Source organism: Scyliorhinus torazame, chromosome 21 (assembly GCF_047496885.1).
Source record: "Scyliorhinus torazame isolate Kashiwa2021f chromosome 21, sScyTor2.1, whole genome shotgun sequence".
Lineage (NCBI taxonomy): Eukaryota > Metazoa > Chordata > Chondrichthyes > Carcharhiniformes > Scyliorhinidae > Scyliorhinus > Scyliorhinus torazame.
Genome location: NC_092727.1, coordinates 3,768,935 through 3,793,966, shown reverse-complemented (window position 1 = coordinate 3,793,966; position 25,032 = coordinate 3,768,935). Strand labels below are relative to the sequence as shown.

The 25,032-nt window shown below is 49.3% G+C and overlaps 1 protein-coding gene and 1 non-coding gene across 2 annotated transcripts; both read left to right on the top strand.

Moving 5' to 3' along the window:
• The first annotated feature begins 436 nt into the window (after positions 1-436).
• On the top strand, positions 437-23,891 carry vps11 (VPS11 core subunit of CORVET and HOPS complexes). The gene is made up of 16 exons (XM_072486369.1): positions 437-610; positions 2,237-2,381; positions 5,173-5,311; positions 5,884-6,047; positions 8,262-8,506; positions 9,219-9,420; positions 11,114-11,265; positions 11,735-11,921; positions 12,262-12,405; positions 14,216-14,413; positions 15,025-15,186; positions 16,708-16,847; positions 17,712-17,914; positions 19,395-19,566; positions 20,771-20,993; positions 22,711-23,891. Exons 1-16 carry the CDS (start codon positions 459-461, stop codon positions 22,876-22,878), a joined length of 2,796 nt encoding a protein of 931 aa, XP_072342470.1. The 5' UTR covers positions 437-458; the 3' UTR covers positions 22,879-23,891.
• trnas-uga (transfer RNA serine (anticodon UGA)) lies at positions 3,831-3,912 on the top strand. The gene has a single exon. It is a non-coding gene; the product is annotated as a tRNA-Ser (tRNA).
• Positions 23,892-25,032: the final 1,141 nt, after the last annotated feature.

Here is a 25,032-nt window from a genome sequence, read left to right as displayed (position 1 = left end):
CTGGCATTCCTATTAAGTCTGAATTCGAGTTTGGTTTTAACAAATTATAGAAACACAGAGAAAGCCGATGTGGACCTGCTGCATTGTTGTGAAAACTCATCTGATTCATTAATGGCCTTGAGGGGAAAAAACGCTTCCGGCCTTAGCTAGCTTGGTGTCTGTGACGCCATTGAGGACCGAGTTGAGGAGAGGTTTGTTCTGAGGGTTGTGATCTTTGGGATTCTCTGGCCGGGGGTTGCTGACGGTGAGCGGGTTCACGGCCTCGATCGATCGATCGGTTTCGGGAGGGGCCGGGGTGGGAAGTGGATTCCAGACCGTGATCTTATTGAATGGTGGAACAGGCTCGATGGGCTGAATGGCCGTCTCTGGCCGATCAGGTGACTCCAGGCCAACACGCGGCCCCTTTAAGAGCGGTCCCATGACGCAGGTCACGTGTGTGGGTCATGTGACGGTGCAAGATGGCGGCCTTCCTGCAATGGAGACGCTTTGTTTTCTTCGACAAGGAGCCGCTGGTGGAGCGCGGGGAGGCGGAGCGGGAATTCCGCTGCCCCGGGGACTCGGCCATCAGCGTCTGCACCAGCGGCAGAGGCAGCCTGGTGCTGGGGGATATCCTTCACTTCAGCCCGGGGCTGCAGAGGCCGGAGTAGAGCCCGGGGTCCGGAATCCACCACCCCCAGGTTGGGCTGGGCCTCAGAGCCTGGGGTCCGAGTTCCATCTCCCCCGGGCTGGGCCTCAGAGCCTGGGGTCCGAGTTCCATCTCCCCCGGGCTGGGCCTCAGAGCCTGGGGTCCGAGTTCCATCTCCCCCGGGCTGGGCCTCAGAGCCTGGGGTCCGAGTTCCATCTCCCCCGGGCTGGGCCTCAGAGCCTGGGGTCCGAGTTCCATCTCCCCCGGGCTGGGCCTCAGAGCCTGGGGTCCGAGTTCCATCTCCCCCGGGCTGGGCCTCAGAGCCTGGGGTCCGAGTTCCATCTCCCCCGGGCTGGGCCTCAGAGCCTGGGGTCCGAGTTCCATCTCCCCCGGGCTGGGCCTCAGAGCCTGGGGTCCGAGTTCCACCTCCCCCGGGCTGGGCCTCAGAGCCTGGGGTCCGGGTTCCACCTCCCACGGCTGGGCCTCAGAGCCTGGGGTCCGGGTTCCACCTCCCAGGGCTGGGCCTCAGAGCCTGGGGTCCGAGTTCCACCTCCCCCGGGCTGGGCCTCAGAGCCTGGGGTCCGGGTTCCACCTCCCACGGCTGGGCCTCAGAGCCTGGGGTCCGGGTTCCACCTCCCAGGGCTGGGCCTCAGAGCCTGGGGTCCGGGTTCCACCTCCCAGGGCTGGGCCTCAGAGCCTGGGGTCCGAGTTCCATCTCCCCCGGGCTGGGCCTCAGAGCCTGGGGTCTGAGTTCCACCTCCCCCGGGCTGGGCCTCAGAGCCTGGGGTCCGGGTTCCACCTCCCACGGCTGGGCCTCAGAGCCTGGGGTCCGGGTTCCACCTCCCAGGGCTGGGCCTCAGAGCCTGGGGTCCGGGTTCCACCTCCCAGGGCTGGGCCTCAGAGCCTGGGGTCCGGGTTCCACCTCCCACGGCTGGGCCTCAGAGCCTGGGGTCCGGGTTCCACCTCCCAGGGCGGTGCCTCAGAGCCTGGGGTCCGGGTTCCACCTCCCAGGGCTGGGCCTCAGAGCCTGGGGTCCGGGTTCCACCTCCCAGGGCTGGGCCTGGGGACCGGGTTCCACTTCCCCCCCCAGGCTGGGCCTGGGGTCCGGAATCCACCACCCCCAGGTTGGGCTGTGCCTCAGCTTGAGGTCCGGGTTCCATCCCACCCGGGCTGGGCCTCAGAGCCTGGGGTCCAGGTTCCATCTCCCCCGGGCTGGGCCTCAGAGCCTGGGGTCCGGAATCCACCACCCCCAGGTTGGGCTGTGCGTCAGCTTGAGGTCCGGGTTCCATCCCCCCCCGGGCTGGGCCTCAGAGCCTGGGGTCCAGGTTCCACCTCTCCTCGGGCGGGGCGCTCATCACATTCCTGTTCTGGGCTACTGGAGATTCCGGGTTGTTTTGTACAAGGGCCGGAGGGAAGTGAAGCTGCTTCACTCTCGGACTCCTGGGTCAGTTTTAAAGGAACAGTTGCCAGTGCGAAATTACATTTCCTGACGGTGATCAGATCAGTTTTGGTTCATATTTGTGTCCTGTTTTGTGAAACTTTCTTTTCGCCTGTAGATGTTAGTTTTGCTGAGATTGTAATGAATGAATTCCTTAACAATAGAGCACATATTGAGGGGACTATCTGGTCCCTGTCGCGGACATTACAATTCAGCTCCTTCCAGGCATACAAGCTGCGAGTTACACACCTCTACCAGCTCAAACAGCACAGTATCCTGGTCTCGGTGGGTGAGGATGAGCTTGGCATTAACCCTTTGGTGAGTGACATAAACCTAGTTAATCAGCCAATGAACCATGTGTGTAATTGGGGGAAGCAGTGGTGTAGTGGTATTGTCACTGGACAGAATAATGCTCTGGGGACCAAGGTTCGAATCCCACCATGGCAGATGGTGGAACGTGAATTCAATAATAAAAGCCTGGAATTAAAAGTCCAGGAATTAAAATGGCCATGAAATCATTGTCGATTGTCATAAAAAACCTAATGTCCTTTAGGGAAGGAAATCTGCCGTCCTTACCTGGTGTGGCCCAAATGTGACTCCAGACCCACAGCAATGTTGACTCTTAAATGCCCCCTGGGCAATAAATGCTGACCTAGCCAACGACACCCACATCCCATGGACGAATAAATAAAACTCCTAATGAGCAATCAGGGCACTGCCATATCCGTAGCTGTTTGAAAGTGAAATGTCAGACACAGAGAAGATGAAACAATTGTTCAACTTAACTTCAAAATGCGCAACAGGTAAAATGTCGAAAATAAAAGTTATTCCTCTCTTTCACCCTGCCCGGTTTTCTCTTCAACTCTCCTGAGGGCCCTGACTACTGGGGTACTGGTTCCATTGACGCTCCGTGTCCCATGTACCTTACCTGGGTGGTTGTACATGGGGACCAGGCATGCGAGCTGCAGTGTGCTGCTGGTACACTGACAAAGAGTTAGGCTAACCAGTAACAAGCTGCATTTATGTAACACCTTTTAAAAAATATACATTTAGAGTACCCAATTCACTTCTTCCGATTAAGGGGCAATTTAGTGTGCCCAATCCACCTACCCTGCACATCTTTGCATTATGGAGGCGAAACCCATGCAGACACGGGGAGAATGTGCAAACTCCACACGGACAGTGACCCAGAGCAGGGATCGAACCTGGGACCTCGGTGCTGTGAGGCAGCAGTTCTAACCACTGCACCACCGTGCTGCCCTATGTATCACCTTTAACATCAGAATATGTCCCAAGGTGCTTCACAAAGGCATAATAAGAAAAAATGAAATGTGCACCAAAGATGATGTTCGTAGTTATTAGAAACTTGATCAAAAGGATGGGTTTTAAGGAGATTTTAAAATGAAGCTTGAAAAGTGGATAAGTTTAGAGAAGGGAATGCCGTTACTAAAACTAAAAGTACCGATGATGGCATGAAGGGAGGACAGAATTAAAAATACTCAGCAGAACAGTGTTCAGGGAGGGGCTGTAGGGTTGCACAAGATTACAGCTCAGCATTGGGGGAAGGTCATTGAAGGGTTTAACATGTGGATGAGAAATTTAAATGGGAGGCGGTGACTAATGACCAATGAGGGAGGACAGGGTCGATGAGGCAGCAGAGTCCTGCATAAGCTGAAGTATCTAGGAAATGGCAGGCCAGCCAGGGAGCATTGTATTAGTTGAGTTTGCAGATAAAGGCACGAGGGTTTCAGCAACATAACATTTACAGCTGCGATGGCCGACTGGTTAAGGCGTTGGACTTGAAATCCAATGGGGGTTTCCCGCGCAGGTTCGAGCCCTGCTCTCAGCGACTGTGATTCGGAATGTTTGTTCAACTCCCCGCACAAGCCGCTGACTTGGCATGTTTGTAAATGAACGGTTTGAATCGAGTTGAGTCAGATATTTAACATTTGTTTTGGATAGTCAGAGGCTTTTCCCCAGGGTAGAGGGGTCAATTACTAGGGGGCATAGGTTTAAGGTGAGAGGGGCAAAGTTTAGAGTAGATGTACGAGGCAAGTTTTTTACGCAGAGGGTAGTGGGTGCCTGGAACTCACTACCGGAGGAGGTAGTGGAGGCAGGGACGATAGGGACATTTAAGGGGCATCTTGACAAATATATGAATAGGATGGGAATAGAAGGATACGGACCCAGGAAGTGTAGAAGATTGTAGTTTAGTCGGGCAGTATGGTCGGCACGGGCTTGGAGGGCCGAAGGGCCTGTTCCTGTGCTGTACATTTCTTTGTTCTTTGTTCTTTGAGGCAGGGGGAAATGTGTTTAATTGTATAAAATGCACAGTATTGGTAATGAAGAGAATATGGAGTCAGGATCATCTTCGGGTCACATAGGGCACAAATTGTGACGTGTCTGGTTCAGCCTGAATAATGACAAATGGCTGTAGAAAGCCTCAGTGCAGAAAGAGTTGCATTTATATAGTGCCTTTCACAGTCCCCAGACATCCCAAAGCGCTTTAGACAATTAAGTACTTTTGAAGTGTAGTCTCTGTAACTTAGGATACACAACAACCAATGTTCACACAGAAAGCTGCCACAAACAGCAATGATGATTATGGCCAGATAACGTTTTTGCCATGTTGATTGAGGGATCAAATATTGGCCAGAACATTGGGGATAATTCCCCTCCTTCCCCCATAATAATACCAAGGGATCTTTTACTCCACCTGAGAGAGCTGAAGGGCCTTGGTTTAACATCATTTGAAAGATAGTACTTGTGGCAGTTCTGCATTCCTTCAGTACTATGTTGTGCAATCAACCTAGATGTTTGTGCTCAGAATCTGGAGTTGTACTTGACCCACAACCTTCTGACTAAAAGGGAAGTGTGCTACTCCTGACTCACAGACCCTCAGATGATGCAGTCAGATATTGACCATGTTCTTCGCTCCAGAAGAATTATTGGTGTTTTATTTTATTTTAAGCTGTTTATCTCTGGGAACAAGTTGTTTTGTAGAGAAATTTTGCAGATTTAGGAATTGATGAGGTGTCGATAACAGCTGGATTTTCAATAAACCTGGAATAGATGGAACTCAGTGTTTTAATTTTACTTTCCGTTCCAGGTGAAAGTCTGGAATCTGGAGAAGCGGGACAGCAGTGGGAATCCTCTCTGCACGCGGATATTTTCTGCAATTCCTGGAAATAAGCCCACGGAAGTCTCCTGCCTCACCGTCCATGAGAACCTTAACTACATGGCAATTGGTAATCGGCAGTAACTGCTGCTTATTTTGCTGAGATCAGCTTAACAGCACAAGTCAGAATATAATCTGGGGCATCATTGACATGTGAAATTCAATGCCCCATAGCACAATGCATCTGCCAGGAGGTATCCTGCATCATTAAAACCTCCTCTGTCACCTGGCAAAAATCTGAATCAGTCTCTTTAAACATTTACATTCTTTCAGTGGCTCTTCCTGTTCTAAAGTCAGGATTTATTTTTGTTAGCACACTGGGCTAAATCGCTGGCTTTGAAAGCAGGCCAGCAGCACGGTTCAATTCCCGTAACAGCCTCCCCGAACAGGCGCCGGAATGTGGCGACTAGGCTTTTCACAGTAACTTCATTTGAAGCCTACTTGTGACAATAAGCGATTTTCATTTCATTTCATTTTCAACAAAGGATCAGGAATTCAGCCCAACGGTTCTGTTCTGATGTTTGCGTTGCTGATCAGCTTCCTCCCTGTCAACATAACGCATGCCTTTCCTTTCTGTGTGTTTATCTGGCTTTCCCTTGAATACATTTGCACTGTTCACCTCAACCACTCTGTCCTCTGCAGGTTTCACAGATGGTAGTGTTGTCCTGAAGAAAGGGGACATCACTCGTGACAGACACAGCAAGACCGATGTTCTACCGGAGGCAACCTACCCCATCACTGGCCTTGGATTCCAGCAATCTGGGAAACAGACCCATCTCTTTGTGGTTACTACCGAGAATGTCAAGGTGTGTGGGATTTGTTTTTTTAACACTGGGAAAGTGAGTGTTGGAAAGGAATGTGTTGCATGTGTTGAGCACACATGGTGATTCTCTCTGATAGGAGAAGATTCAGCAGCTGAACAAAAATTGTTGCTGATCACATTGTAGCAGTTTGACTGAGGATTGGTGGGTCACGCACCCACTCCACCAATTAACCAAAGAGCAAATGCTGGAAAATCTCAGCTGGTCTGGCAGCATCTGTAGGGAGAGAAAAGAGCGAATGTTTCGAGTCCAGATGACCCTTTGTCAAAGCTCCAATTAACCATGTTGTTTGAGAAACAGCAAAGCAGAGTAGCTCTTTCCCCAGTAGATTCATGACAACTGCCCTGTTGATGAGGTTTAATATCTGGCCAATGCCAAGGTTACCAGGGCATCATTTGTCGTACAAAATCTGCACCTGGCATCTCGAGAATGGAAAAAGGGTGAATAATCTGCTAGCCAGAGGGACAGTACTGAGGGAGTGCTGCACTGTCAGAGGGTCAGTACTGAGGGAGTGCCGCACAGTCAGAGGATCAGTACTGAGGGAGTGCCACACTGTCAGAGGGTCAGTACTGAGAGAGTGCTGCACTGTCAGAAGGTCAGTACTGAGGGAGTGTTGCACTGTCGGTCAGTACTGAGGAAATGCACTGTCAGAGGATCAGTACTGAGGGAGCACCGCACTGTCAGAGGGTCAGTACTGAGGGAGTGTTGCGCTGTCAGAGGGTCTGTACTGAGGGAGTGCTGCACTGTCAGAAGGTCAGTACTGAGGGAGTGTTGCACTGTCAGAGGGTCAGTACTGAGGAAATGCACTGTCAGAGGATCAGTACTGAGGGAGCACCGCACTGTCAGAGGTACAGTACTGAGGGAGTGCCGCACTGTCAGAGAGTCAGTCCTGAGGGAGTGCCGCACTGTCAGAGGGCCAGTACTGAGGGAGTGCTGCACTGTCAGAGGGTCAGTACTGAGGGAGTGCTGCACTGTCAGAAGGTCAGTACTGAGGGAGTGTTGCACTGTCAGAGGGTCAGTACTGAGGAAATGCACTGTCAGAGGATCAGTACTGAGGGAGCACCGCACTGTCAGAGGGTCAGTACTGAGGGAGTGTTGCACTGTCAGAGGGTCTGTACTGAGGGAGTGCTGCACTGTCAGAGGGTCAGTACTGAGGGAGTGCTGCTCTGTCAGAGGGTCAGTACTGAGTGCTGCACTGTCAGAGGATCAGTCCTGAGAGAGTGCTGCACTGTCAGAGGGTCGGTACTGCGGGAGTGCTGCACTGTCAGAAGGTCAGTACTGAGGGAGTGTTGCACTGTCAGAGGGTCAGTACTGAGGGAGTGCTGCACTGTCAGAGGGTCAGTACTGAGTGCTGCACTGTCAGGGTCAGTACTGAGGGAGTGTCGCACTGTCAGAGGGCCAGTACTGAGGGAGTGCTGCACTGTCAGAGGGTCAGTACTGAGGGAGTGCTGCACTGTCAGAGGGTCAGTACTGAGGGAGTGCTGCACTGTCAGAGGGTCAGTACTGAGGGAGTGCTGCACTGTCAGAGGGTCAGTACTAAGGGAGTGCCGCATTGTCAGAGGGTTTGCACTGAGGGAGTGCTGCACTGCTGGAGGGGAAAAGGCGCTGTCTTGAGTGAAGGGGGTGTAACGGATTTACAGTGCTGTCGAGAGGGGGGTGGGCAGCAGGGCCGAGGGTGTCCCTTGGAATAAGATGTTAAACTGAGGACCTGCCTGTACCAATGGTGGATGTAAAATATGGCAGGAATGATTTGAAGAGGCGCAAGTGTGTCCGCCCCAATTTCCTTGCCTTTGTTTATTTTTAATTAGCAACACTGAACCAGATTAGGTTAGTCATTAGCATGTTGGATCTGGTTTAGCACAGTGGGCTAAACAACAACTGGCTTGTAATGCAGAACAAGGCCAGCAGCGCGGTTCAATTCCCGTACCAGCCTCCCCGAACAGGCGCCGGAATGTGGCGACGAGGGGCTTTTCACAGTAACTTCATTGAAGCCTACTTGTGACAGTAAGCTATTACTATTATTATGTTGCAGTTTGTGAGATTTTACTGTGCACTAATTGGCTGCCATATTCCCTGCATTACAACAGTAACTACGCTTCAAAGAATGTCTTTTTTTGTAAAGTGCTTTGGGATGTCCTAAATTGTCTGTGCTATATAAATGCAAGTTCTTTCTAGCTCTCACTTTGCACTCTTTTGTAGTCGTTCAATGTTTCAGTGAAGGATTTCCCTGTGATTGAGCTGGATAACCACGGCTGCAGTCTGCACTGTTGCGCCCTGTGTGACCCCTCGCAGGATAACCAGCTGATTGTTGCGGGCGATGACTGCGTTTATCTGTACCAGCCCGATGAGCGTGGCCCCTGCTTTGCTTTCGATGGGCAGAAACAGATTGTTCACTGGTATCGTGGTTACCTTCTCATCGTCTCAAAGGAAAAGAAGATCTCCAAGTATGAGAATAGTTTTATTTCCTGTCTTAGGGGTTGTTATTATTGAGCTTTAGACAGTCACCAATTCATTTGAAGAAAAAAAGCAGCTCTCAATTATGAAGGACCAGACTAGAATTAATTAGACCAGTAATAAACATGGCAGCAGCAGACCCAGGATTAATCAACCTCACATGGGAATAAAGCTCCCTCTACACTGTCCCCATCAATCACTCCCAGGACAGGTACAGCACAAGGTTAGATACAGAGTAAAGCTCCCTCTACACTGTCCCCATCAAACACTCCCAGGACAGGTACAGCACGAGGTTAGATACAGAGTAAAGCTCCCTCTACACTGTCCCCATCAAACACTCCCAGGACAGGTACAGCACGGGGTTAGATACAGAGTAAAGCTCCCTTTAGATTGAGTAAGTTATTGATGGTGAATTCTAGCTCTCAGCTGAGAGGGAGATGGGGTTGCCAAGGCCAGGGTCTTCAGGATGGGCTGGGAGTGTCCAGAGGTCTGATTCCATTGTTCCCGGTGGAGGTTGTGCGGTGATGGTGGATGAGATTATGGACTGAAACCTGCCATTCTATTCCCGTTCACAATGCCCCATCATCACCCTCAGGGGAAAAGAGGAATCCTTCCTCACAATGCCTAAGAATTCATTTTTAAAAGTTGTAGGTTGGGGGTTTCCCTCACTATCTCTCATCCTTCACTGCTTATTTCCCCCAGGACTGATTTTGTTGGAGGGAATGAACAATCCTGTGAAAAGCAGATATTAACCATATACGACATCGAAAATAAATTCATCGCCTACATGGCAGCTTTTGATGACATTGTTGATGTTATGTCCGAGTGGGGATCACTCTATGTGCTGACCAGCAATCGGAAAATCAGCATTCTGCAGGAGAAAGACACTCAGACAAAACTTGAGGTACTGACCTTGCAGACTCAGGGCGGTCAGCGTGAGGCAGACACACAATAGCAGTCGGTTCATCGTTCGTTTTTTTTAATACAGAGGCCCCTGTACAATTTGCTCAGTATGAATCATGTCAGAATGGTTGAGGTGGAGCACTCTGCGTCTAATTTTTGGGCTGCAGTGTTGTAGTGGCTGATGCTGAATGAGTTCAAATCTCTGTATAAAATTTCAAAAATGGGCGGCACGATGGCGCAGTGGTTAGCACTACAGCCTCATGGCGCTGAGGACCTGGGTCACTGTTCGTGTGCAGTTTGCACATTCTCCCCCTGTCTGCGTGGGTCTCACCCCCACAACCCAAAGATGTGCAAGCTAGGTGGATTGGCCCCTTAATTGGAAAAAAAAATAATTGGGCACTCAAAATTTATAAACAAATATAAAACTTCAAAAATTTGAATTGAGTAATTGGATCTAAGCTGGTCTCAGCAAAAGTGATCATGGAGCTGTCACAAAAATCCAACTGGTTTATTTGTGTCCTTGAGGGAAGGAAATGTGCCATCCTTAACTGGGCTGCTCTGTGACTCCAGTCCCACATTAACATGCTCTCTGAATTGATCTACCAAAGTTACTCCTTTTATATCAACCTGTTACTAGTGGTTCAGAAAAGGCAGCCCATTACCGTCAGCTTTGGCAACTAAAAATGGGCAATAAACGATAGTGACAGCTGCATGCTGGAAATCATGATGAAGTTAAGAGTTCAAGACCCACTCCAGAAATTGAGCTCCTTGATCTATGTTGACACCAAACGCCCCATTGTGCGGATGTTGCACTATCAGAGGTGATGTCCTTCGATTGAGGCAATGAGCAGGGGTCCTTTCTGTCAGATAAAGCAGAGGGGTTTTTTGTTTGCTTTGTGGAACACTGAGGTTAAATAACAGAAAGGCTTCTCAAACAAATCAGTAACTTGCAAGTATGTTTAAGAATCATGGTGAGGTTACATGTTTAAAGCAGCTTTCTGGCCATTGGAAAATAGGCATTCAGTTTCTGTCTCATGTTTGACTGATGATCCTGCACATGTTTGAGTCGTACAGTTGCAATTTGCACAGTTAATTAACCAGGACAGATCCCCCTTGCAATATTGAGGTAAAATATCGTACTGGAGTAGAGCAAGGGCAAATGTGAGGTTATTCACATTTGAGAGGAACAACAACAAAATCTAACCATTGGAAATGGTGACGTACTATTATGTGTTGTAGTTCAGAGGGATTTGGATATCCTTGTAGATGAAACTTGAAGTTAACTTGTCGGCATTGTATGCTGGAGTTGGAGTCAGGAAACCTTGCTGCAATTATATGGAGCTTTGGTGAGATGACAGCTGAGTACTCTAGTTTTGTCCTCCAACTCCGGTTTCTTGTGCAGTCCCAGTTTTCATTGTTCCAGCATTGGTAATCATGCTTTCAGTTGCCCTGGACCCTGAGCTCTGCAATCTCCTCCCCAAACCTTCACCATCTCTACCCCTTTGTCCTCCTCTTAGACAATCCTTAAAGGGGTAGCGCTTTGGCAAAGTTTTTAGTCACCTGTGCTGTTAGTTCTTTATGTTGCTTGGTGTCAGATTCTGTCCAGTGAAGAGCCCTGAAATGCGTTTTCTACAGATTATTGGTGCTATATAAATGCAAATCTTTGCTGATAAGACATTGTTCCTGTTTGACAGATGTTATTTAAGAAGAACTTGTTTGTTATGGCAATCAACCTGGCAAAGAGTCACCATTTAGATAATGATGGACTAGCGGAAATCTTCCGCCATTACGGTGACCACCTGTATGTGAAAGGGGATCATGATGGTGCCATCCAGCAGTACATCCGGTACGTGCAGCTCAGACCATCCGGTGCGTGCCACGCAGACCGCCCGGTGCCCCGACCGCCCGGTGCCCGCGGCCCAGACCGTCCGGTGCCCAGACCGCCCGGTGCATGCCACGCAGACCGCCCGGTGCCCAGACTGCCCGGTGCCCAGGCCGTCCGGTGCGTGCTGCCCAGACCGCCCGGTGCCCAGACCGCCCGGTCAGTGCGGCCCAGACCGCCCGGTGCCCAGACCGCCCGGCGCGTACGGCTCAGTTCCTAAGGGGTGGGTGGGGGGAGAGCTTCTGATCCACAGCCTCGAGTCACCTTCCAACAAGCATAAAATTGATTAATAAATGGCACAGAATTGCAGAACCAAACCCCAACTCCAACTCCACCTCTCAGATTGGAGAACACGCCACACAGCCAGGTGGTTAGGAGTCCCAGCGATTGTGCAACTGTTTCACGACACCACTAAACCTCTTCCTCACTGCAGCACGATCGGGAAGCTGGAGCCATCCTATGTTATACGGAAGTTTCTGGATGCACAGCGGATCCACAACCTAACAGCTTACCTTCAGGCCTTGCACCGGCAGACACTGGCTAATGAGGACCACACAACACTTCTCCTCAACTGTTACACGAAACTGAAAGACAGCTCAAAGCTGGAGGAGTTCATCAAGGTAAAACAGCAACTCTTCCCACTGCCTACCAGCCCCGAGCACACAAACAACCTGCTAATTCACAATGAGGAAACACAAGTCCTTCAGCATCCTTTTGCTGTTCACAGTTTCACTCAGAATTTATGAGCTTGAGACTCTGAAGAGAATACTGGATAGGTGGGTCTGACTGGTGGCCGGCGGGGGATGGGTGGCGGGGGTCAGCGGGCAGGAGGGGAGCTCCGAGGGAAGGTGAAGGTTGTGAAAGGTGCTAGAGATATATTATTTTGTAACATCTGATTGGACGGCAGTTCAGAATTGGGATTGACCTCTGCATGTTGATCTTTATTCACTTTCACCGCAGACCAGCGACAGTGAGGTCCACTTTGATGTTGAGACTGCCATCAAGGTGCTGCGGCAGGCGGGGTATTACAGACATGCTGTCTATCTGGCCGATAAACACTGCCACCACGAATGGTACCTGAAGATCCAGCTCGAGGATATCAAGGTAACTCTTTGCTGCTGTCAGCTGCTCCTTCCTCTGAACAATGGCACCAGTGTGTGCTTATCTGATAGGGGCTGAAATGCGAAAGGGGAGGAGGGGGTTGTGTAGACCCTGCTCACGCCCAGGCACTGTGTTCTGCACCCTGTCATCTTGTTATTTCTCTCTCTGGCTCTGCCGGTTTTCCAGTGCTTGGATCTGTTATCAGATGTTACAGCAACTCCATCTCTGTCCCTGGGAGATTAACGAGCAGGAGTCTGTGTGTAATAAGTGGCTGGTGAATGTGACCCTGGATCGTTACAGATTAGACTGTCTACCTGTGTCTGCAGATGTTCTTCATTCCATCATCACTCTCCCACTGCACACCCAACGCAAGCATTGAGTTTTGTAATTGAGCACAAGAGAAATGGGTGACAAGTTGGTCACATTTTGTACCCTCCAGAAACCCCTGGGGGCAGCACTGTAGCACAAGTGGATAGCACTTGGCTTCACAGCGCCAGGGTCCCAAGTTCGATTCCCTGCTGGGTCACTGTCTGTGCGGTGTCTGCACGTTCTCTCCGTGCCTGCGTGGGTTTCCTCCGGGTGCTCCAGTTTCCTCTCACAGTCCAAAGACGTGCAGGTTAGAACAAAGAACAAAGAACAAAGAAATGTACAGCACAGGAACAGGCCCTTCGGCCCTCCAAGCCCGTGCCGACCATACTGCCCGACTAAACTACAATCTTCTACACTTCCTGGGTCCGTATCCTTCTATTCCCATCCTATTCATATATTTGTCAAGATGCCCCTTAAATGTCCCTATCGTCCCTGCCTCCACTACCTCCTCCGGTAGCGAGTTCCAGGCACCCACTACCCTCTGCGTAAAAAACTTGCCTCGTACATCTACTCTAAACTTTGCCCCTCTCACCTTAAACCTATGCCCCCTAGTAATTGACCCCTCTACCCTGGGGAAAAGCCTCTGACTATCCACTCTGTCTATGCCCCTCATAATTTTGTATACCTCTATCAGGTCGCCCCTCAACCTCCTTCGTTCCAGTGAGAACAAACCGAGTTTATTCAATCGCTCCTCATAGCTTATGCCCTCCATACCAGGCAACATTCTGGTAAATCTCTTCTGCACCCTCTCTAAAGCCTCCACATCCTTCTGGTAGTGTGGCGACCAGAATTGAACACTATACTCCAAGTGTGGCCTAACTAAGGTTCTATACAGCTGCAACATGACTTGCCAATTCTTATACTCAATGCCCCGGCCAATGAAGGCAAGCATGCTGTATGCCTTCTTGACTACCTTCTCCACCTGTGTAGCCCCTTTCAGTGATCTGTGGACCTGTACTCCTAGATCTCTTTGACTTTCAATACTCTTGAGGGTTCTACCATTCACTGTATATTCCCTACCTGCATTAGCCCTTCCAAAATGCATTACCTCACATTTGTCCAGGTTAAACTCCATCTGCCATCTCTCCGCCCAAGTCTCCAGACACTCTAAATCCTGCTGTATCCTCAGACAGTCCTCATCGCTATCCGCAATTCCACCAACCTTTGTGTCGTCTGCAAAGATTAGGTGGATTGGCCAGGCTAAATTGCCCTTAGTGTACAAAAAGGTTAGGAGGGGTTATTGGGTTACGGGGATAGGGTGGAAGTGAGGGCTTAAGTGGGTCGGTGCAGACTCGATGGGCTGAATGGCCTCCTTCTGCACTGTATGTTCTATGTTTCATAGATACTGATTCACCACATTCCCCAGATGTTTCTATTGGGTAAAATGTTTCCTCCTTGCCCCTCTCTGAGCTCCTAATTCCAGGGATCTGTTGTTTCTTCACAGAACTACCAGGAAGCTCTGTACTACATTGCGAAACTTCCCTTTGACCAGGCAGAGAGGAACATGATGAAATACGGGAAAACACTGATCCATCACGCCCCAGATGAGACCACTGAGCTGCTGAAGGCCCTGTGTACAGACTACAGACCCGGAGGAGACCCTCCAGCAGAGAGAGAGCCTGTCAGCAGATACAAGGACAAGGTACTGGCACAGCCCACTGCCAACCACACTCAATATCACCAAAGGTGGAGGCTATTTGCTCCATTGTGTCTCTGCCGGCCCTTTGAAAGAGTCATTCAATTAGTCCACTCTGCTCTTTTCCCACCCGCCCTTTCAGAGCCCTGCAGATGATTTCCAGTCCAGGATCGGTATAACTCTCTTTTCAAACTTATTGAATATGCTTCCGCCGCCCTTTCAGACAGAACCTTCCAAATTATCACAACTCGCTGCATTTAAAACAACAACTTCTCATCTCCTTAATTCTGCCCCCACCCCCACCTTCTGGTTACAGAACCAGCAATGGAACCATTTTCTCCTTATTTACCTTAGTTCTGTACACCTTGATCAAATCACTCCTTAACACCTTTTCTAATCTAAAGAGAGCAACCCGAGCTTCTCCAGTCTCTCCCCGGAGCTGGAGTCCCCTCATCCCAGGTATCATTCTTGTAAATTTCCTCTTCACCCTGTCCAAGGATTGACTTCGTTCCCAAGTTGTCTTACCCCAAGTTGGACACGAGCGGGGGCTGGACCAGTGGTTTCCTAAAGTTCCTCATAATTCTCACTTTTCCTTGTGATTTTCTGTTTTGTTTTAGGCAAATTCCGAGCAGTTTATTTCAATCTTTGCCAACAACCCACGGGAGCTGAAGAATTTCTTGGAGCACATGATCCAGGTTCAGGTTAACTCGCCGCAGGGGGTGTACGATACGCTTCTGGAACTCCGACTGCAGGACTGGGCACACGAAGGGGACTCTCAGGTTAGAACGCTATGTTATTCCCCCATGGTGATTTTCACTGATTTGCAGATGGGTAATGAAGACACTTTTGTATCCCGAGTACAGTGTGGGGTAGAGGGGTGAAAATGTTCCTAATGCCTCCTCCAACAATATACATCATCACAGCCTCAATAGTACCTCTTTCTGGTCCTCTGCAATTCCGATTTCTTCCACTGCCCCTTCTGGAACTTCAAAAAAAAAAAAATTTAGAGTACCCAATTAATTTTTTCCAATTAAGGGGCAATTTAGCGTGGCCATTCCACCTAACCTCCACATCTTTGGGTTGTGAGGGCGAAACCCACGCAAACACGGGGAGAATGTGCAAACTCCACATGGACAGTGACCCAGGGCTGGGATTGAACCTGGGACCTCGGCGCCGTGAGGCTGCAGGGCTAACCCACTGCGCCACCGTGCTCCCCCCCCCCCCCCCCCCCCCCCTTCTGGCACTTTTGATTGAGATTCTTAATTTATTGGCGAAGATTCCCATTTATGTTTGTGCTCGCTTGATGTCACAAGGCCTTTGCTTCATCACTCTGTTTGATCAATGAATAATTATATCAAATTTAAAGCACAGACCAATCCGTGTTGGCATTAACAAGAACCGTCTCCTGTCCTTCCTCACTCACTCCATCAATGTAACCCTCTCTTACGTTCTCCCTCGTGTTTATCCTGCATTTATGCCATTTTCCTCAGCCACTCCGTGATAGTGAGTTCCACATTCTCATCCGTATCTGGCTAAAGACATTTCTCTGTTTGATTTCTTGGCAAATATTATTTTTTGGTGGCCTTGAGTTTTGCTCTTCCCAAATGGAAACATTCTGTGTCTACTCTTATCAAACTCACCCACAATTTGAAGACCCTGATTTCATTCATCACTCCTCAGCCGTCTCTTCAAGATAAAATAGTTCATCATTTCTTGATATATATGACCTCAATTCTGCTATCATCCTTAACTCTTTCTTGCACTTCTCCAATGTCTCCAAATCCTTTTTATAAATTGCACACGTTCTCCATGTGTGAGCTAAGATTTGATATGTTTAGTATAACCGTTCTACTTCTCAATCCCCCTCATGTTTGGCTTGCTTTCTATATGGCCTTGTTAAACTATGTGACTACCTTTGGTGATGTGTATATTTACCTCCAAGTTTCCAAATTGTTGCCCCAAAATTAAATACCTCACATTTACCTATATTGACATTAATTGCTTGTGGACCCATTCTGCTAGTATATTAATGTTCTCTTGTGTTATTACTGTCGTCCTCTCTGCTGACCACTCCAGCTCACCACCAAAATGCGGTGTCATTCACAAAAGCGCAGTTTTAAGAGCCAGGACTCAAAATGATCAATGGCACTTTGATTCCAGCAGCAGGGGTAGTGGGTATGGAGGGAGAGCGAGTTTGACATCCTTGTGCTTCCAGGCAGTCAGTAGTGATGGCAGAGCTCCTGTTTGCTGTGGCCTACTGCTCTGTATTGAATGGTGATATTGTTACATTTCTCACTCAGGCAAAGAAACAGCTGCAGGAAGATGTGATGAGCCTGTTGAAGAGTGGATTATTTAAGGCTGTCTTTGACAAGGCACTGGTGTTGTGCCAAATGCATAATTTCAAAGATGGGGTGTTGTACCTGTACGAGCAGGGCCGACTGTGAGTACAGAATGTGATCACTCGTGTTTCTGGATGTTGTGACATCCTTAACCTGTTGCGAAGACACCGACTGTCCCACTCTTTTCTAATTTACAGCTACTGCTCAGAGGTGTACTCAGAGCAAGCATTGCTGTTAGTTTTACTCATGGGGGAGCTGGCGGGGGGAAGAGTTGGGGAGATGGCGAGGGGAGAGAGTTGGTGGGGGGGAAGAGGGTCAGGGGGTGGGGGGGGGGAAGAGTCTGGGAGCTCGGGGGAGGGGTAGTCAGGGGAGCTAGCGGGGCGTAGGGGGAGAGTCGGGGAGGTGGGGAGGGCCAGTCGGGGAGGTTACGGAAGGACTTCTAGAGCCTTAGGGATCCAGGTAATTGAAGGCATAGCCAACAGTGACAGAGTGAAAGGATACACAAGGTCACATTTTGTGGAATGTGGAGAAGCTGGGAGGTCGTACCTCCTGGAGGTTGAAATGGGGAGAGGTGAGACCATTGGAAGAGTTTGAACGCCAAGGGCGTGGACAGAGGGACTCCGGGTGGCAACATCGAGTGTGGCTCAGAGGGCAGCAGCTTCAGCTCAGAGTCAGAAATTCTGGGTTCAAGTTGCACTCCGGGGACCAATATTGCTGGACTGCTGCACTCTGAGAGACCGTGATGTCAAATCAGGACCCTGTGTGCTCCCTCGGGTGGATGTAAAGGATCCCATGGGAATCCCATGGCACTGTTTCAAGAGGATCGGGGTGTTCTCCTTACTGCCCTGGCCAATATTTATTTTATGGAGAGAATGCTGACTGAGGAAAGGGCAAAAGGATAGACATTGTCCTAGTCTCTGGTGTCTCTCGATTCTATGTTGTAACTACTCTCTGTGCCGGTACAGGTACCAGCAAATAATGCATTATCACATGCAGAACGATGAGTATGCCAAGGTGATTGAGACATGTGAGCGGTACGGGGAGCAGGAGGCCTGTCTGTGGGAACAAGCACTCGGATACTTTGCACGAAAGGAGGAGGATTGTAAGGAATACATTGGCAATGTGTTGAGGCACATTGACAGGAACAACCTCATGCCTCCGTTGCTGGGTAAGGCCTGGGTCATCTTGTTGTATCGTGTTTGTGGGTGAAACTGGACTCACTCACTGACCCGATTAAATTCTGAATGTCTTGTGGGTCAGCCTATCCTTTTTTCAATTTTGAAATGTGCTTTCATAGATCATAGAATTTACAGTGCAGAAGGAGGCCATTCGGCCCATCGAGTCTGCACTGTTGGAAAGAGCACCCTACCCAAGGTCAACACCTCCACCCTATCCCAGGGACCCCACCCAACACTAAGGGCAATTTTGGGCACTAAGGGCAATTTATCATGGCTAATCCACCTAACCTGCACATCTTTGGACTGTGGGAGGAAACCGGAGCACCTGGAGGAAACCCACGCACACACGGGGAGGATGTGCAGACTCCGCACAGACAGTGACCCAAGCCGGGAATCGAACCTGGGACCCTGGCGCTGTGAAGCAATTGTGCTATCCACAATGCTACCGTGCTGCCCTCCACAATGCTACCGTGCTGCTTTCCAAGTCATTCTAGTAGCAAATCACCAGGGACTCTTTTACACACACCCCCAAGCTGCACATACAATAGTGTAAATGGTCTCACCTATTTCACAATCATCCACCAGCATCCCATAACTGAAGAAGTGAACGATTTGTCTACTCTGATGTTTGCTTCAACAGAGAACACAGAAAGGTGCAAGTTGGCAGCCACACAGCATGTGACAATCTGCATCAAATCACATGATCAGAGATGATGTCTGTTACATTTTACTAATCGGCACTAAGTCACGATGTTCATTTGGAGAACCAGTACAAACACGATGGGCCAAATGGCCTGCTGCACTGCTCCAATTCTTTGGGAATTTCATTAGCTACATCTGGTTTCCCAGTTCACCACATGTGGCCAGTGGTTAACTTACTGGATAGCACCGGGTTACAGTAACAGAGGTTCAGTAACATACCGAATGATGTTGTGCAGACACTGCTCTGTGAGTGGGCTGACTGCAGTGAGGCAGACAGAGACCAGACCACTTTACCACACCGGTACTTCACAATGTTGTGTAAATTTACAGCGAGTGTAAAGTTTCCTCAAAACCTAAGAAACGCGGGCCTGGTTCTCCTGACAGAAGGACTGTCCGCGTGCTTTACAATTGCGCGACCAGAAATAGGGATGGAGCAATTGTACAGTTTGGGCAAAAGAAATTCCAGCTTGTGGGAGGGTACGTTGCCATTCCCTTCATGCCTGGGTGCAACACATTGCTCCTCTGAAAAGAGAACTGGACAGCACTCATTGAGGCCATCAGCCCATTGCACCTTTGCTATCTCTCTGAAAGGGCTTTCCAGATTTATCCAATCTCTGCCCTGACTTTTCCTCATAAACCTTTTAAATGTTTTCTTTCAAATATTTACCCACTTCCCTTTTAAAAGCTGTTTGAGATTCTGCTGCCTGCCTTAGCGGTTCTGTTATCTGTTCATGAATCTGAGCTGTCTCCGGCCTTCTCTTCTCTCAGTTGTACAGACGCTGGCTCATAACTCCACAGCCACACTTTCGGTCATTAAGGATTATCTCATTAACAAGCTGCAGCAGGAAAGTGACCACATTGCTGAGGATGAGCGAAAGATCAAACAATATCGAGAGGAAACCAAGAAAATCCAAGAAGAGATTGAGGAACTAAAGAGCAGGTAAATTAGCATAAAGCAGCCAGGATGTTTCTCTGCCTCATTGGGTCAGGTATAACTTAAAACTGGGATTGATGTCCCCTGTCTGCATCTCACCTACAATGCAAACTGGGACTCAACCTGCAACCAAACCCCCTGACATCTGGCACTACTGCGATATGTGTTTTGCACCTCTTCAGGGTATTCGTTTTCCAAAGGTTTTGGGGTAACTCTGTCTCAGGGCTGCGGAGAGGTTTGTTGGGGTTCAACATTCCTGTCTTCAGGAAGCAGAGGCTTAACCTGAGCTCCGCACTGCCGTGTGCAGAGAGCAGGTTCCATCCTTTAGCTGTGAACATGAGTGCATGGGCTCCCTTTCTCTAACTTCCTCATTTTCACTCATGTTCCTCACCCTCCTGCATGTTAGATTTTTAAATGAAAGATTGTGTATTAGGACGGAGTTATCGTGTGTTTTGTATGGAGTTATCGTGTGTTTTGTATGGAGTTATCGCGTGTTTTGTATGGAGTTATTGCGTGTTTTGTATGGAGTTATCGCGTGTTTAGTACGGAGTTATCGCGTGTTTGGAGTTATCGCGTGTTTAGTACAGAGTTATCGCGTGTTTAGGATGGGGTTATCGCGTGTTTAGGATGGGGTTATCGCGTGATTAGGATGGAGTTATCGCGTGATTAGGATGGAGTTATCGCGTGATTAGGATGGAGTTATCGCGTGTTTAGGATGGAGTTATCGCGTGTTTAGGATGGAGTTATCGCGTGTTTAGGATGGAGTTATCGCGTGTTTAGGATGGAGTTATCGCGTGTTTAGGATGGAGTTATCGCGTGTTTAGGATGGAGTTATCGCGTGTTTAGGATGGAGTTATCGCGTGTTTAGGATGGAGTTATCGCGTGTTTAGGATGGAGTTATCGCGTGTTTAGGATGGAGTTATCGCGTGTTTAGGATGGAGTTATCGCGTGTTTAGGATGGAGTTATCGCGTGTTTAGGATGGAGTTATCGCGTGTTTAGGGAGGAGTTATCGCGTGTTTAGGGAGGAGTTATCGCGTGTTTACTGAGGAGTTCTCATGTTTAGTGAGAAGTTATCGTGTGTTTAATGAGGAGTTATCGCGTGTTTAGAGAGGAGTTATCGCGTGTTTAGTAAAGAGTTATCGCGTGTTTAGTGAGGAGTTATTGAGTGTTTAGTAAAGAGTTATCGCGTTGATGTTGATCTGTTGTCAGTGCTAAGATTTTTCAGAAGCCCAAGTGCAGCATGTGTAACAGTCCCTTGGAGCTGCCATCTGTCCACTTCCTGTGTGGCCACTCCTTCCACCAGCACTGCTTCGAGAGTTACGCAGATACTGACTCAGAGTGTCCGACTTGCATGCCCGAAAACCGCAAAGTCATGGACATGATCCATGCCCAGGAGCAAAAACAGGATCTTCATGAAAAGTTCCAGCACCAGGTAACTTGAAAAGTTTTGCATGCGAGGCCCGAGGGTTAACGGGACGGTATTGTGTTTGAGGACTGACAGAGTACTTGCCCGTGACGGCCTTCGCAGTTGATTCTGATCCCCTCTGACAGCCAGCTCCGCAGGAATTGAAACTCAGACTGCCTCCCTCCTTCGACCCAGAGTCACTGTGGACCTAGATCCATAGAATTCCTACAATGCAGAAGGAGGCCATTTGGCCCATTGAGCCTGCACTGACCCTCTGAAAGAGCACCCTACCTCGGCTCACTACCCCCATCTTTGCCCCGAGGGGCAATTTAACATGGCCACCTAACCTGCACGTCTTTGGACTGTGGGAGGAAACCGAAGCACCCGGAGGAAACCCACGCACACACGGGGAGAACGTGCAGACGCCGCACAGACAGTGACCCAGCCGGAATCGAACCTGGACCCTGGTGCTGTGAGGCAGCAGTGCTAACCACCGTGCCACTGTAGTGGAGGTCAGTCAACTATGTACAACACTGTGCATTGGACAGAGCCTTACTCAAAGCCTGGCATTCCTCCACACGCGTCACTGATTGTGTCGCGTCACTGATTGTGTCGCGTCACTGATTGTGTCGCGTCACTGATTGTGTCGCGTCACTGATTGTGTCGCGTCACTGATTGTGTCGCGTCACTGATTGTGTCGCGTCACTGATTGTGTCGCGTCACTGATTGTGTCGCGTCACTGATTGTGTCGCGTCACTGATTGTGTCGCGTCACTGATTGTGTCGCGTCACTGATTGTGTCGCGTCACTGATTGTGTCGCGTCACTGATTGTGTCGCGTCACTGATTGTGTCGCGTCACTGATTGTGTCGCGTCACTGATTGTGTCGCGTCACTGATTGTGTCGCGTCACTGATTGTGTCGCGTCACTGATTGTGTCGCGTCACTGATTGTGTCGCGTCACTGATTGTGTCGCGTCACTGATTGTGTCGCGTCACTGATTGTGTCGCGTCACTGATTGTGTCGCGTCACTGATTGTGTCGCGTCACTGATTGTGTCGCGTCACTGATTGTGTCGCGTCACTGATTGTGTCGCGTCACTGATTGTGTCGCGTCACTGATTGTGTCGCGTCACTGATTGTGTCGCGTCACTGATTGTGTCGCGTCACTGATTGTGTCGCGTCACTGATTGTGTCGCGTCACTGATTGTGTCGCGTCACTGATTGTGTCGCGTCACTGATTGTGTCGCGTCACTGATTGTGTCGCGTCACTGATTGTGTCGCGTCACTGATTGTGTCGCGTCACTGATTGTGTCGCGTCACTGATTGTGTCGCGTCACTGATTGTGTCGCGTCACTGATTGTGTCGCGTCACTGATTGTGTCGCGTCACTGATTGTGTCGCGTCACTGATTGTGTCGCGTCACTGATTGTGTCGCGTCACTGATTGTGTCGCGTCACTGATTGTGTCGCGTCACTGATTGTGTCGCGTCACTGATTGTGTCGCGTCACTGATTGTGTCGCGTCACTGATTGTGTCGCGTCACTGATTGTGTCGCGTCACTGATTGTGTCGCGTCACTGATTGTGTCGCGTCACTGATTGTGTCGCGTCACTGATTGTGTCGCGTCACTGATTGTGTCGCGTCACTGATTGTGTCGCGTCACTGATTGTGTCGCGTCACTGATTGTGTCGCGTCACTGATCCCATGCTCTGCGTCCCTGTCCCTAACACTCTCATTCTTTCTTCCCAGCTGAAGTGTTCAAAGGATGGATTCTCCGTCATCGCGGATTACTTTGGTCGTGGGGTCTTCAACAAACTGACACTAATCACGGACCCCCTCCCTGGGAGAGCAGCCACGGCGAACATTGACGTTGCACTTCAGAGGGACTTGTTGATACACACTAAGAGAACAACCTAGGGGCAGAACCCAACAACTGCACCTTCGTCAAACATTTTGTGCCGACCTCCTGAAATCTAGAAGTTACAGAAAGTTGACTTGTTTGGTGACCGAGACTTGCTGTGCCGGTGAGGGGTTTGTGTATCTGATGTGAATCAAGAACCCTTTAGAGCCACATCTCATTGGGTGTAGCTGGCAATAAGCATTCTAGCCATCGATTAAACCCCAGAGACCCCTGGTTACTATTGGCTGGAGAGACCGATCCCTCCAGCTCTTATTTTGGGATAAGGCTGGCTCAGCTTTCACTTTGGAGTAATTTAAAATTGTCGGAAAACACAACACTGTGTCCAGGGTGTATGCTGGGTCCCACAGCCCTCCATAAAGGAGCCAGAGAAGCTGGCAGTGTCCAGCTGCACCGTCCATTCATGTGCAATATTGAATTATGAGTTTGAAGTCGTGTATCATGAGGGTTCTGCATGCAGACCCACCAGAACTGTTTGGTGATGGTGTTGGTGTGAATTGATCTCGCTGACAGTTGACAGCAATGCTGGAGAAAATCTTACAAATCATGAATGGATTATTGCCCCAACGCCTCCGCATTAAATCCCCTTCCTCCACCTGCTGCATGATAAGATCCCGTCCGACATTCCCCCATCTGGCAATGTTGGGGGAGCGGCAATTGTTTCCTCCATCTCAGTCCATCTGCTGTAAATGTCTGATTGTAGCCATTATATATCTTACCAGGAGACAGGAGGGTACTGCCCTGATGATAGTATCCTGTGTGGTTTTCCAGGTGCCCCATAAGGAGTTTATATTGCTTTGAGGATTTGACTTCACTGACTTGAGGCCAGCTTCTCACTCTGACTTACACAGATCACTGGGCAGGACTCTGTCTTTGCTTCTTTGTGATTTGTCTATTTCCTATTCTTGCATTTTCTGCTCTTCTGCCTGGTCAGTGATAGATTGTATCTGTGTAGCTGAAATATAACCGTCACAATTTGAAAATATAAATAAAGAGCATTGCAGTACTCCAATTGCTGTTGTTTTTACTCATTTATGGGATGTGGGCCAGCATTTATGGCCCATCGCTAATTACCCTCCGTTACAGAGGGCATTTATGAATCAACTGAATTGCTGGGGGTCTGGAGTCGCAAAGGCCAGACTAGGTACGGTCGGTAGATTTCCTTCCTGAAAGGACATTAATGAACCAGATGGGTGTTTGCGACAATGACAATGGTTTCACAGTCGTCATTAGCTCCAGGACCGGGTTTAATTCCAGCCTTGAGTAACTGCGTTGAGTTTGCACGTTCTCCCCATGTCTGTGTGGCTTTCCTCCTGGTGCTCTGGTTCCTGTCACAGTCCAAAGATGTGCAAGTTAGGTGGATTGGCCACGATAAATTGTCCCTTAGTGTCCAGGGATGTACAGGTTAGGTGGGGTTATGGGTTTAGGGTGGGGAATTGGCCTAGATCTGTGCTCTTTCAGAGGGTCAGTGCAGATGTGATGGGCCGAATGGCCTTCTGCACTAAATATTTTATGATTCTATTAGACTTTTAATTCCAGATTTTGTGTTTATGAAATTCAAATGTCACCATCTGCCATGGTGGGATTTGAACCCAGATCTTGCCGTGGGTCTCTAGATGACCAGTCCAGTGATGCCATTGCTGTTCATTGAACATTATTATCTGCATGGACATTTTTGACAACAGTTGCATTTATCAAAACATCCTGAGGGAAGTTATACAACGAAATTTGAGACTCAGTCACACAGGAAATATCAGGAGAGGTGACCAAAAACTTGTTCAGAGGGGTAGGTTTTAAGGAACATCTTGGAGGTGGACGGCACGGTGGTTAGCACTGCTGCTCACAGCGTCAGGGACCCGGGTTCATTTCCGTCCTTGGGTGACTGTGGAGTTTGCACATTTTCCCTTTGTCTGCGTGGGCTTCCTCCGGGTGCTCCGGTTTCCTCCCACAGTCCAAATACCTCAAACAACGATGCTTTAGAGAACAAGTGGGAGATAGAGAACCAAGTGGAGTGGTGTAACAACAACAATCTCTCCCTCAATGCCAGCAAAACTAAGGAGCTGGTCATTGACTTCAGGAAGCAAAGTATCGTACACACCCCTGGCAGCATCAATGGTGCGGAGGTGGAGATGGTTGACAGCTTCAAATTCCTA